The 12,992-nt window shown below is 41.6% G+C and overlaps 1 protein-coding gene across 1 annotated transcript in view; it reads left to right on the top strand.

Annotated features, from left to right (window-relative positions):
• Positions 1-4,043: 4,043 nt before the first annotated feature.
• Positions 4,044-12,992, top strand: part of APOBEC1 (apolipoprotein B mRNA editing enzyme, catalytic polypeptide 1) — an 11,446-nt gene continuing 2,497 nt past the window's right edge. Inside the window, exons 1-3 of the mRNA XM_008581804.1 lie at positions 4,044-4,059; positions 11,310-11,337; positions 12,447-12,844. Of these exons, the coding sequence (XP_008580026.1) occupies positions 4,044-4,059; positions 11,310-11,337; positions 12,447-12,844 (442 nt within the window). The remainder of the gene's footprint in view (positions 4,060-11,309; positions 11,338-12,446; positions 12,845-12,992) is intronic.

Genomic DNA, 12,992 nt, shown 5'->3' with positions numbered 1-12,992 from the left:
TTACCGGTCATCTTTTAAAAAAAAAAAAAAAAATCAAGGTGTTATTGGGTACGTTCCTTCTGAAAGCTCTAGGGGAGAGTCAATTTTCTTGCCTTTTTCAGCTTCTGGAGGCTTTCCTTGTTCCTCGAATTGTGTTCACTTTTGAGCCAGCAATCAGATCACTCAGATTTCTGCTACAATCTTCATATCTCCTTCTCTGACTCCGACTTTTCAGCCTCCCTCTTATATGGACCCTGAGATTACATTGGGCCCACCCCCAAACAAACAAACAAACAATAGATTGGGTCCACTTGGAAAATCCAGGGTAATCTCTCCATCTTGATATCCTTAACGTAAAGGCTTAACTATAAAGACTTTTTTGCCATGTAAGGTTACACACTTATAAATTCTAGGGATTAGGACATGGATATCTTTGGGGGCCATTGTCCTACCTTAATCTACCATTATTCTACATTTCCCTAATTTGAAAAACTTTGTTTCTGAATGCTGTGGATTGAATGTCCCCCCAAAACTTAATCTTCACTGTGACAGTGTTAAGAGGGTGGAAAATCCTATTATGGTAATTGAAGGTGTGTCCTGGAAGAGGTGATTAGATTATAGGACCATGCCCTAGTAAATGGATTAATAAATTGATGGTTTAGTGGTGGTCTTGGGTGTGGCTCTGAGAGCTTTAAAAGGAGAGCATGTGAGGAACTATTTCTCTCTCTCTCTCTACCTCTGCCATTGGTCATGTGACACCCTGCTGTTTTTTGTTTTTTTGGCAGCTGGCCAGTATGGGGATCTGAACCCTTGACCTTGGTGTTACAAGGCTGTGCTCTAACCAGCTGAGCCAATCAGCCAGCTCTGACACACTGCTTTGCTGTGAAGAATCACTACCCACCAGCAAGGCTCTCATCAGATGTGTTTCCTGGACTTTGGACTTCCCAGCCTCCAAAACTGAAAGCAATACATATTGTTTCTTTTTAAATTACCCAGTTTCTGGTATTTCTGTAATAAGCAACNAAGCAATACATATTGTTTCTTTTTAAATTACCCAGTTTCTGGTATTTCTGTAATAAGCAACAGAAAAAGACTAATACACTGAAGGACCTTTATTTCTGACCCTTCTTCAAAATGATCATCTGCCACTGTCCAAACAAGTGCTTTATCTTGTGAAGCCTCCAGCTTGACTTTCATAACTAAGTAAAGCCTTGTATGTAGGATTCAGATTTAGGGTGCATAGGGCCTTGAGATTCAAAGTTCAGGGGCTCTAGATTTCAGACCCTAGAGAAAGACTTTGGTCTTGAGAGAATGACCTCAATTCTGGGAANCCTTGACTTGGTGGTGTCAGCACCACGCTCTCCCAAGTGAGCTAACTGGCCATCCCTGTATAGGGATCCGAACCCTTGGCCTTGGTGTTGTCAGCACCACGCTCTCCCAAGTGAGCTAACTGGCCATCCCTGTATAGGGATCCGAACCCTTGGCCTTGGTGTTATTAGCACCACACTCTCCCAAGTGAGCCACGGGCCTGCCCTGGTATTTTAACAGGGATTGCATTGAATCTGTGGATTGCTTTTGGCAGTATGGTCATTCTGACAATATTAATTCTTCCAATCCACAAACATGGGATGTCTTTCCATTTCTTTGCATCCTCTTCAATGTCTTTCGACAAACTATATAGCCTATGTAGCCTAACTATAAACTTATATAGCCAAAGCAATTTTGAAAAATTGGAAAAATCAGGACTTACACTACTTGACTGTAAGACTTATTATAAATCTATAATAATCACAACAATGTGGTTTAAATGTAATGACAGACATATAGATCAATGGAATGAAAGAGATATTTCAGAAATAAATTCACACATATATATGCACTTAATTTTCTTTTTTTTTTTTTGGTGGATGGCCAGTATGGGGATCTGAGCCATTGACCTTGGTGTTATCAGAACTGCACTCTAATCAAGTGAGCCAACTAGGCAGTCCTCTGCATTACTAAGTGTTGATGAGGACACAGAGCAACTGGAATTCTCACATATTCTTGGTGGAAATGTAAACTGGTATAACAATTTGGAATTTTTAAAAAGTTACATATTTGATTCAGCAATTCCACTTCTGGGTATTTACCCAAGGGAAAGAAAAAGAAAAACATATTTACACAAAGAATTGTGCACAAATGTTCATAGCAGCTTTATTCATGAAAGCCTAGGGGCGAGCCTGTGGCGCACTCCGGAGAGTGCGGCGCTGGGAGCGCAGCAGCACTCCCGCCGCGGGTTCAGATCCTATATAGGGATGACCTGGCCAGTGCAATGCGCTCACTGGCTGAGCACGGTGCGGCCGGTCACAAAAAGGACCAAAAAAAAAAAAGCCTAAAACTGGAAATAACCCAAAGTCCTTTAATGGATGAATGAATAAATTGTAGCACACCCATATAATGGAATACTACTCAGCAATAAAAAAGCAAACCACAACAAAAAAACCCCACTGATACATCTAATTATGTGAATCAATTTTACAAAAAAGCTGAGAAAAAGAAGCAAACACAAATGTGTAATGCATTACATGGTTTCATTTGCATGAAATTCTGAAACAGACAAAACTAATCTAAGGAGACAGAAAAATCAGAGATCAATGGACTGGCAGTAGGAGGTCTGACTGCAAACACAGAGAATTTTTTAAAGTGATGGGAATTTTAAATATCTTGATTGTGGAGTAGTTATATAAGTGTGTGTATACATTTTTCAAAACCTATAAATTTCCAAGTACAAGATACTGACCTAAACTGATTAGTTATGTTTTATAGTCAATTATCTTTGACCTCTCTTACAAATATTTCATGTCATAATAGTCTATATATCATAGTTCCAAGTTTTCTTAAACAGAACAGAATATGGATGAAGTGCTCAATAGCAATTCTAGTAGAAAACAAGCCCAAATTATATACCACCTTAACTATTGCATATACACCTCCTGTGACAATGTCTCACTGTATTCTTCTTTTTTTTTTTTTTTTTGTCTTTTTTCGTGTCTGGCAATGGATCGCAGCCCTCAGTGTCGCACCCGTACCGGACCGGGACCGGCAATGGGATCGCAACCCTCAGTGTTGTGTCCGCACCTCGCTCAGCCAGTGAGCGGGAACCGGTCTCCAGATGGGATCCAAACCCTCAGCGGGAGCGCCGCCGCGCTCCCAAGCGGTGCACTCTCCAGTGCGCCAATGGGCCGGCCCATCACTGTATTATTCTGCTGTAACAAATTATCACAAACTTAATGGTATAAAAAAGGTGGTGAGAGGAATTTGTGACTTGAACTTGGTTCAGAGTTCAGGCAAGAGAGGGCAATGGCACCAGGGAAGTATAGCATTCACTCTTCCAAGGGGGATAAAAAAGCAGACACGGACTTGGCCGTATATTTAACCTTAGTTAGCTTCAAGGAGAAAGACAGCACCAAAGACCTGTACACTAATTACCTGATTCAGAAGCCAAGGTCCTTCAGATTTTGCAGCTAAAAATGCCCCTCCCATTTCCTACAGGGATTTTGGGCAAAGAGCAAAATGAGACGAAGTTAGAAATGAATGAGTAATGGCTGAAGGCCAGGCCATAGTGTCCTCACCAGGTAACATGAAAGCTTTCAGGTTATAGTAACAGGTTCATTCTCTCAACTTCGTTCTTCCTCTCTTCTCTCCATTACAGAGTGATGGGTTGGTGGGTCTTGTCTTAACTTTAATTTAAAGGAAAGAAAAAAGTAACTAAATTCAGATGTCACCAGAGAAGAACTTTGGAATTTAGTGTCCCCAATGATTTACTTTACAGGATTAATGTTATTTGCATCATAGGTTTTCTTATCACTAAAGATGCAAATCTCTGCACTAACTTCCCTCCTAATCTGCTACCTGTTTATATTGCCCAGATATCCAGTAACTGCCTGAGACTCAGGAATGAGTCATCCTCTGCCCAAGCAGGTGGCAGTGGGCACACCTGAAGAAACAAAGTTCAGGCACGTTGCTGGAAGGAGCAATCAGCACAACATACAGCTTCAGAGGAAGGTGTCCTGGGACAGAGCGCCATGACTTCTGAGAAAGGTAACAGGGACCAGGGACCTGGCAAGCTCCGAATTCTTTTTTTTTTTTTTTTAAAAGATGACCGGTAAGGGGATCTCAACCCTTGACTTGGTGTTGTCAGCACCACGCTCAGCCAGTGAGCGAACCGGCCATCCCTATATGGGATCCGAACCCGGGGCCTTGGTGTTATCAGCACCGCACTCTCCCGAGTGAGCCACGGGCCGGCCCATGCTCCGAATTCTTGAACAGTGCAGGAATTTGTGTGTGTGTGTGTGTCCCCTGCTTAAGTCCTTGGGTATTTTCCAACTTTCGTATTATTAATTAACATATTAATATTATTCTTATATGTTTATTATTATTAGGAAATATTTATATTTCCAACTGATTTTGACCAAATGACACTAAATCAGTGCTTGTTTCATATAATAAAAATTAAGTAAAAATACAACTTGCTGTAGCTTGGATATCCCCCCAATCTCATTGAAGCTTAATCCCCACTGTCATTGTTAAGGGTGGAAAATCTTATTATGGTAATTGAAAGAGGTGGTCACCTTGAAGAGGTGATTAGATTGTAGGACCGTGCTGTAGTGAATGGATTAATAATGGTGGTCAGGGGTGTGGTTTTGAAGGCTTTAAAAGGAGAGCACATGAGAGTCTCTGTCTCTCTCTCTCTCTCTCTCTCTCTCTGTCTCTCTCTCTGTCTCTCTGTCTCTCTGCTATTTTCTGCCATGTGAGAACTCTGAGTCACTATTGCCACTACCAAGGCCTTCACCAGCTGTGTTCCCTGGACTTTGGATTTCCCAGCCTCCGAAACTGTAAGCAATAAATTTTGTTTTCTTACAAAGTACCTAGTTCCAGGTATTTTGTTATAAGCAACAGAAATGGACTAATACACAACTGTTTAAATAACAGTTTAAGATAACAGAAGTTGGGCCAGCCTGGTGGCGCACTCGGTAGAGTGCGGCGCTTGGGAGTGTGGCGGCGCTCCCGCCGAGGGTTCGGATCCCATATAGAGACCGGTCTGCTCACTGGCTGAGCGTAGTGCGGGCGCGCGACACCGAGGGTTGCGATCCCGTTGCCGGTCGCGGTACGGGCGCGACACCAAGGGTTGCGATCCCGTTACCGGTCACAAAAAAAAAGACAAAAAGGAAAAAAAAAAAGATAACAGAAGTAATAGCACAAGAACAATATGCTAATTGGTAAATGAATTGACAATGATCAATTTATAAATTAATGCAGATTTAGTGTTAGACAAATTCATGGAAGAGAGAGAACACTTCAGGCTGTGGAAGAAAATTATTTCTAGTGAGGTGGTATTTGAGCTGGATCCTAAAAAGCAGACAGAATTTGGATTGGCAAAGAGAGGCAGGAGACTTCAGTTTGCTTGAATCCTACTGACAGACAGAATACGAGAGAATTTACAGAGACTGATGTTTTGAATGTAATGAGTAAACCGGTTAGGCTGGAGAAGAATTTATGGGACTACTGTGCAGTACAACTAGAAACTACATTTGCAGGGATGTCATAGAGGGCTTTGAATGCCAGGCTGAAGAAATGGAGGTTTATCCTTTAGGTACAGAGAAAACTTTTTGAGAATTTCTAAATAGCATAGAAATATGACTAAAACAGCACCTATAGACACACTTACCTGGCATTTGATGGGCTTTGGATTGGAAGCAGGAAAGACTGGAAGCAAGGAGGCTAGTTAGAAGATGATGGCAGTAGTGTGGCCACGGTGACACAGGAGGTAACGCAGACATCAGTTTGGGGTGAAGTAACAACATATTTTTCTCCATTATATTCTCGCTCTATTAAAATTCTCTTTTAAGTGTCATGTTGGGGGGAAAACCAAATGCATTATTTACTTGAAGTACCTGGGTACTTTCCCTGGGCTTCCCTTCTGCAGTCATGTGGCTGGTGTTCTTGTCTTGCACCCCAGGGAGGTATTGATTAGTGGAGACACTGAGCATATGTCTCACTCTCTGTTCCTGGAGTTTTCTCTGCTGCTTCAGCACCTTCAGAGGAAGTGTCTGCCCATCATCAGTGTGACCTTCTCCTGTAGATACGGCCTCTGTCTCCATAAGGCCTCCTTGCAGTGGATCGCTGGTTCAGGAGCCCCAATTTTGCACTAAGGTCTTAGAAGTACTCATGCCAACGTGTCAAGCCATCCCCTTTTCCCTTCATCTCGATACTCAAATTCCTTGTTCCTTCTTTTAAGAGAGATTTATTCTTTAGGTCACACTTAGGATAGTGTTTCCTGACTCTGACCTATTTCCTAAATATTTGGCCGATTTCTTCTTTTTTTTTTTTTTCTTTTTTTGGTGGCTGGTATGGACTCTGGACCCTTGAATAATTTCTTATTTTAGTCCCTCACCCCAGCTAGAACCACTTTTCATCTACAGGAAACTGTGCCATGCACAGCCCCCCTCCCCACCACCCCTCTACCATCCAGTGCAAACGCATGGACATATGTTACGGTCATACACACAGAGCCTGGGGCAAAGCGTATCCTGCATTAGAAGTGTCCCCCAAATCTTGTAACTCCTCTTCTTGGTTCCGCACCTGGGAGTTAGGTTTGACTAGGGGGATGGGCTGAATCTCTTGCCGGCATCTTCCCACAGCCTCTTCACCCTCATGTTACAGGGGGGCACTTGGCTCCTGGACTGGCTCCCAAAAACTTGTTACAGGGCACAGGTCTGGCTGCCTGCCCCCTTTCAAATGCAAGCCACTCAAAAGTCAACTGTTGGTGAACATGGAAGTCAGCTTTTATTCAGGAATACAGTGACCTGAGGAGAGATGTTAGGTTAACTCATTTCTCCGGTAAACCTGTAGGAGAATGGCCAGACGAAAGCCATCTCAAAGACTCAGATTTGTTGAGGGTTTTTTAAAGAGGGGGTTTATGGAATGAAATGTGAGAAATGAAAAGCAGGAGAGAGAGAGACATGAGCTGTGGGGGCTCTGTGCAAGGATCCAGGTGCAGGCCTCACCAACACTCTGTCTGGTTTCTTGTTGCTTTGCCCCCCATGGATTTGACACCCCTCTTCCCCTGGGTGATGGAACGGCAGAGGATCACTCAAAGCCCATGTCTTCTGAGCAGTGAGAAGCCCTGAAATGGTTAATTTCCCAGAACCCTCAAGAAAGAGGCATTCCTTTCATTTGGGAAATTAACCACAAATTGGGGTTCTCTTCCTCCATTTATTCTCTAGCCCAGGAAGTTACAGGAAGAGACATAGGTGGGCTTGAAGTTTTAACAAGCTTAACAATAGAAGCTGGTAACACTCAGTAAAAACAAGTCCGATGACTCTCCATTAAGGCAATTAAGTGATCCACCAACAAATCTTGGTCTTAGCAAACATTCCTTCTTACAGCCATTTCCCAGTATCTTTACATATCAATCAGTAACCTGTCTGTCTTTGACCCAGCAGCCTTGCTGTGTAAAAACTCTTTATCTTACAACAGATACTCAATAGCCTGGGGACATTTTCCTGTTTTTTGTAAGGTTAATATTTGAAACTGCAAGGCTTTGGAAAAGCAGGCCCTGTGAAGTACATTTGCTTTATAGTATACTCCACAGTTTCTGTTCCTATCTTTGTTGTTATTTCAGGGTCTGGATAGTATGTGATCTTGGCAAGTCTGCAGCTCCAGGCTGGCTGGAAAACAACTTTACATTCATGTAAATAATATCATCTTGCCCCATAAACAAGTTTCAAAGTATCAAATAACCCTGGAAAAAGAGAGAACTCAGAGAAATGCACGCCATAAAACAAACAAACAAACAGAAAAACAACTGTGTCCTTTTAAAATGTGCCCATGGCCCATGTGGGTTTAGGTCTCAACATGGCTTCAGTCCTGCTCACTCCAGCACTCAGAGTGGGAGCCACTTTTGTATCTATCTCTGACCCACTGAGAAGGGGCACCATGTGGGGGAAATTTATGCTCTCTGTCTCAAACATCACGGATCTCTGCATCCATGGAAAAGAAAGATTGGTGATGGCAATTTAGCCTCTTGGCTTATGAGCCTTTTCTCCTGCCTCCTCAGTCAAACTTAAGCTTTCAAATAACCAGGGGCAAATCCTTAACATGAGTTTTTATTGCTGGAATAAATGTCCATGTTCCCCCAAATAAAACAAACGAGTTGCATTTCTGCTGTCTTAAGTTTTGGATTTCTGCACCATGAATATTCTGAGCCCATACTTGGTCAGTGCCCATTTCATAGCTGGGGGCATCCCTACGTGTCTGAGTCCTGAGAGGCACAAGCCTCTAAAATCCAGTACTTTACCTGAGTCATCCCCATACTCTCTAACAGCTTCTTACACTTAGAATCGTATCCAGGGCTTGTACGGCCCTATATGATCTGGCTCATCTCCTATCACTGTATATCTTGCCCACTTGACCTGGCCATGCTGACCTCCTTGCTCCTCTATGAACACCTCTGATTCTTGCACTTCGGGTCCTTTGCACTTGCCGTTTGCTTGGAATCCTCTCCCCCAATATCCACATGTCTTGCTCCCTAACTTTACATTCAGGCCTCAGCTTTAAGATCCCTCTCCTAAGGGGCCTTCTTCCATCACCATCTTCACTACAGGGTCCCCATCACCTCTTATCCCCTTACAGTACTTTTCATAGCACCTGTCACTACTGACTTTATATTATGTATGTATTTGTTTGTTTATTTGTTGTCTCTCTCCCTCTTAAGAATATAAGCTCCATGAAGATAGATATTTGTTTTATTCACTGCTATACCACTAGTACTTTACAAGAGTGCTTAATTTAGCAGGCTCTTAATTAATATTAGTTGAAAGGATAAATAAGTAAATCCACCTGCACAACTGGCCCCCGCCGTACAGACTGTAGTTTGCTGCCATTTGCTGCCATTTGCTGGTCACTGATAGCATCCTCTTGGCTGTTTTTGTTGATATGTGCTGGTGTGATACCAAATTGATAGGCACAGGGACCAACCAGGGCTCTTGGCTACTCCGGGGAGTCTTTTGACTAAAGGAGGGATCAGAATGACCCCCATCCCCTGAAGCCCTGTGCGCTGGGAACTCAGGTGATTGATCATACCCACCTCAACTTTTACTTCCCAGCTCCCAGTTCTGATGTGGGCCCTACTATTCTCTTCTTTTCCTAAGAGCAGGGGTTGTTGCTTCTTTTTCTTCCTTCTTCCAAGTTAACGTGATTCAAAGGGAGGATTTGTGCCACCCTTGAGATCCCCTATGCAGCAGCATTTACTTAAACACCTTCAGTAATCACCTAACCCCAGCTGAAGCCTGGTTCTCTTTTTCTAGCTCAATAGGCTATTTCCAAATGTCTTTTTACTCCCATCGCTTGTACAGATGTCTTTCCTCCTTCCTCTTGATTCGTGGTTTACACACACACACACAAATACATAAAATCAGAGGTATCCTGGCTTCTCTCCACACTACCAAATACGCTTCCTTTAAATTAAAACTTAGATAATAAGAGCTGGCCCCGTGGCTCACTCGGGAGAGTTCGGATCCCATATAGGGATGGCCGGTGCACTCACTGGCTGAGCGTGGTGCAAACAACACCGTGCCGAGGGTTGAGATACCCTTACCGGTCAAAAAAAAAACCTTAGATAATCATAGATTCATCCACAGTTTTAAGAAATAATACAGAGAAATTCCTTGTACACCTTGCTTATTTCCCACCAGTACTTACATTTTGCAAAATTATAGAATAATATCACAACTAGAATTTTGACATTGATACAATCCACCGATTATTTTTTTTCAGACTTCCCCAGTTTACTTGAACTCATTTATGTGTGTGTAGTGTGGCTTTAGTTCTATGCAATATTGTCACCTGTGTAAGTTCATGTATTTACCACCAGTCAGACACTGAATAGTTCTATCAGCACAGATGACTTTTGCTGCCCTTTTATAACCAAATCCTCCTCCCTCCTGCCGCAATCCTGTCCCTAACCCTTGACAACCACTAAGATGTCCTTCTTTCTATAGTTTTATCATTTTATCGTATTGCATTTTGGCAGCTGGCCAGTACAGGTATCAAATTAATTCTTTAAAGTTTATTCTTTTACGAGGAGACTATCAAGTACAGTGAAAAAAAAATTTTGACATCAGACATATGTTGGTAGAATTACCACTAATTTGTCCTAAGACTACTGTATTGCATTTTGGCAGCTGGCCAGTACAGGTATCAAATTAATTCTTTAAAGTTTATTCTTTTACGAGGAGACTATCAAGTACAGTGAAAAAAAATTTTGACATCAGACATATGTTGGTAGAATTACCACTAATTTGTCCTAAGACTACATGTCTTCAGCTTGTTCCATTAGAGTTTTGTTATCTCTGAATTTGGTTAAATGCTTTGTGGAGTAAATAAAAAGGCTACTGCTATTGGGTTCCATGATAAGGTTTAAGGCATAAAGAAAAAAGTGAGGTTACATAAGGTAGAAAAATAGAGGAGAAAAAGTTAAATGCTTTGTGGAGTAAATAAAAAGGCTACTGCTATTGGGTTCCATCATAAGGTTTAAGGCATAAAGAAAAAAGTGAGGTTACATAAGGTAGAAAAATAGAGGAGAAAACATGTTTGTAGTAAAGTTCATTCAATCATTCATTCAATAAATGTCTATTGCTAATTAACACATTTCAGGCAGTGTGATAGGGTCTGAAACAAGATATATACAATCTATATTTCACATGATTTATAATTCAGTGTTATTACAGGCATGCAAATAGACAATCATAATATTGTGTGATAATTGCTCTGATGAAGGAAGTACACACTACGAGTGAGTGCACATGCACATTATACCTCGTAGCCTCTGACAAGTGACTTCCCATTGCACTTAGTCATTTTTGTTGGAGCCTCAAGGAGTATTACCTGGTTTGGGATTGAGCATCTTAGCACATTGCTTTCAGCAGAGCCCTTAAAAGTCTTGTTTTCAGGCCGGCCCGTGGCTCACTTGGGAGAGTGTGGTGCTGATGACACCAAGGCCCCGGGTTCGGATCCCATATAGGGATGGCCGGTTCGCTCGCTGGCTGAGCGTGGTGCTGACAACACCAAGTCAAGGGTTAGGATCCCCTTACCGGTCATCTTTAAAAAAAAAAAAAAAAAAGTCTTGTTTTCTCTGGTGCAATGAGCTGGTCCAGTACAATTAATTCATAAGAGAATCTTCTAACTTCATTTCTGACATGATTTGCAGGTTTCCAAGAATAGAACTCTTTTTCTTAGCAAGTAAATTTGTATTTGAGCGTTATTTGACATAATCGTCTCTTGGTCAACAGGTCCTTCAACAGGTGACGCCACGCTGAGGTAAGAATAATACTCTCACAGTGCCCATTTCATTTAATCAAGAACAAATGGGTATTTAAGAGCTTAGGACTATGGGTTTTTTATTGTTTCTTTCCTCTTTTCACCATGTTCCCATTCTTTATTTTTACCTTTTCCAACTCTATTCTGTAAGATTATTGGTTTATTTATCTTTGCTTCTATGTCTTCTGGTTTCTGTTTAAATAAATTACCTTCTAGCTAGAGTCTAGGTTATTGTCTTACTATTCCTCTTCTGTCTTGAAATCCCATGTTTTTATAGCCATTAGTGAAATGTCTGGGGAACTTATCTGTCACTTTAGTTTCATCTTCCTATTTTATACTATATGCCACTTTCTAGACTTATCTTTATAACAGGGAGATCATGTCAAGGGATATATTATCACATGGTGGGTGGAAGACCTGATTTATGTAATAAATGAATGTGATACTTTAGGGATGAGTGGGAACTAGTAGGAAGTATAAGCTTATGACTTAACCATATTGCAAAGAAGTGTCCTCAGCACAATCCTGGGGTCCCCCTGAATCATAGCTCTCAGACGTGGAGAGTGCTAAGTCTAAGGATGCCACTGAGAGCAATTTGAATTTCTTTCTTATGAGGAATTAGTATACTGGATTCTAACATGCAAGAACTGCGAGGCTAAATTACCAAGAATTGACCCCAGAATCGTGTTGGCAGCTTGAGGCTTCAACACCTGAGCAAATCTGGTAAGAGTCCATTGAGGAGTAGTGATTGGGACATGGCACCTCTAAGTGTGAAATAGAAGCATTAGAATATACGGTAATGAGAAACCTTTAAAAGAGAAACAAGAACACACTCAAACCTGAATTCACAACTAAAATGCAAGGGTATTAGAAAGTGGCCACCAAATAACATGAGGGGGAAAAAACAAAACAAAACCAAAAACGCTTCACTATGTTTGCGAGAGGAGCTCTGATAATTGAAATGGAATTCTTCTTTGAGACACAGAATAGAAAAATAAAGTTTTCTGAGATGTCATGTTTCAGCTTTGCCTGATGGAAGAGGCGAGCATGAAATGATTTCTAAGGTCCTCATAAAGATTGCATAACAACAGGTGCTTTCTATATTTCAGGAGAAGGATTGAGCCCTGGGAATTTGATGTCTTCTTTGACCCCAGAGAACTCCGTAAAGAGGCCTGTCTGCTCTATGAAATCACGTGGGGCACAAGCCATAAGATCTGGCGAAACTCAGGCAAAAACACCACCAATCATGTTGAAGTTAATTTTATAGCAAAATTTACTTCCGAGAGACATTTTCATTCATCCATCAGCTGCTCCATCACCTGGTTCTTGTCCTGGAGTCCCTGCTGGGAATGCTGCAAGGCTATAAGAGAATTTTTGAGTCAATACCCTAGTGTGACTCTGGTTATTTATGTAGCACGGCTTTTTCAGCACATGGACCAACAAAACCGGCAAGGACTCAGGGACCTCATTAACAGTGGTGTAACTATCCAGATTATAAGAGTCTCAGGTAAAAACAATAAAGACTCTTAAGTATTTATGAGAGTCTGTGGTGATAATATCTGTTCCTAAGCCAGGAGATTGGTTCTCCCAGGCTGGAAGTCTCAGAAGTGATAGTCCAAAGTAATGTGAAAAAAAAAAAAAAAACCCAGGTGTGA

The sequence above is a fragment of the Galeopterus variegatus genome, unplaced genomic scaffold (genome assembly GCF_000696425.1).
Source record: "Galeopterus variegatus unplaced genomic scaffold, G_variegatus-3.0.2 Scaffold2469, whole genome shotgun sequence".
Classification (NCBI taxonomy): Eukaryota; Metazoa; Chordata; class Mammalia; order Dermoptera; family Cynocephalidae; genus Galeopterus; species Galeopterus variegatus.
This window is presented reverse-complemented; position numbering and strand designations above follow the sequence as displayed.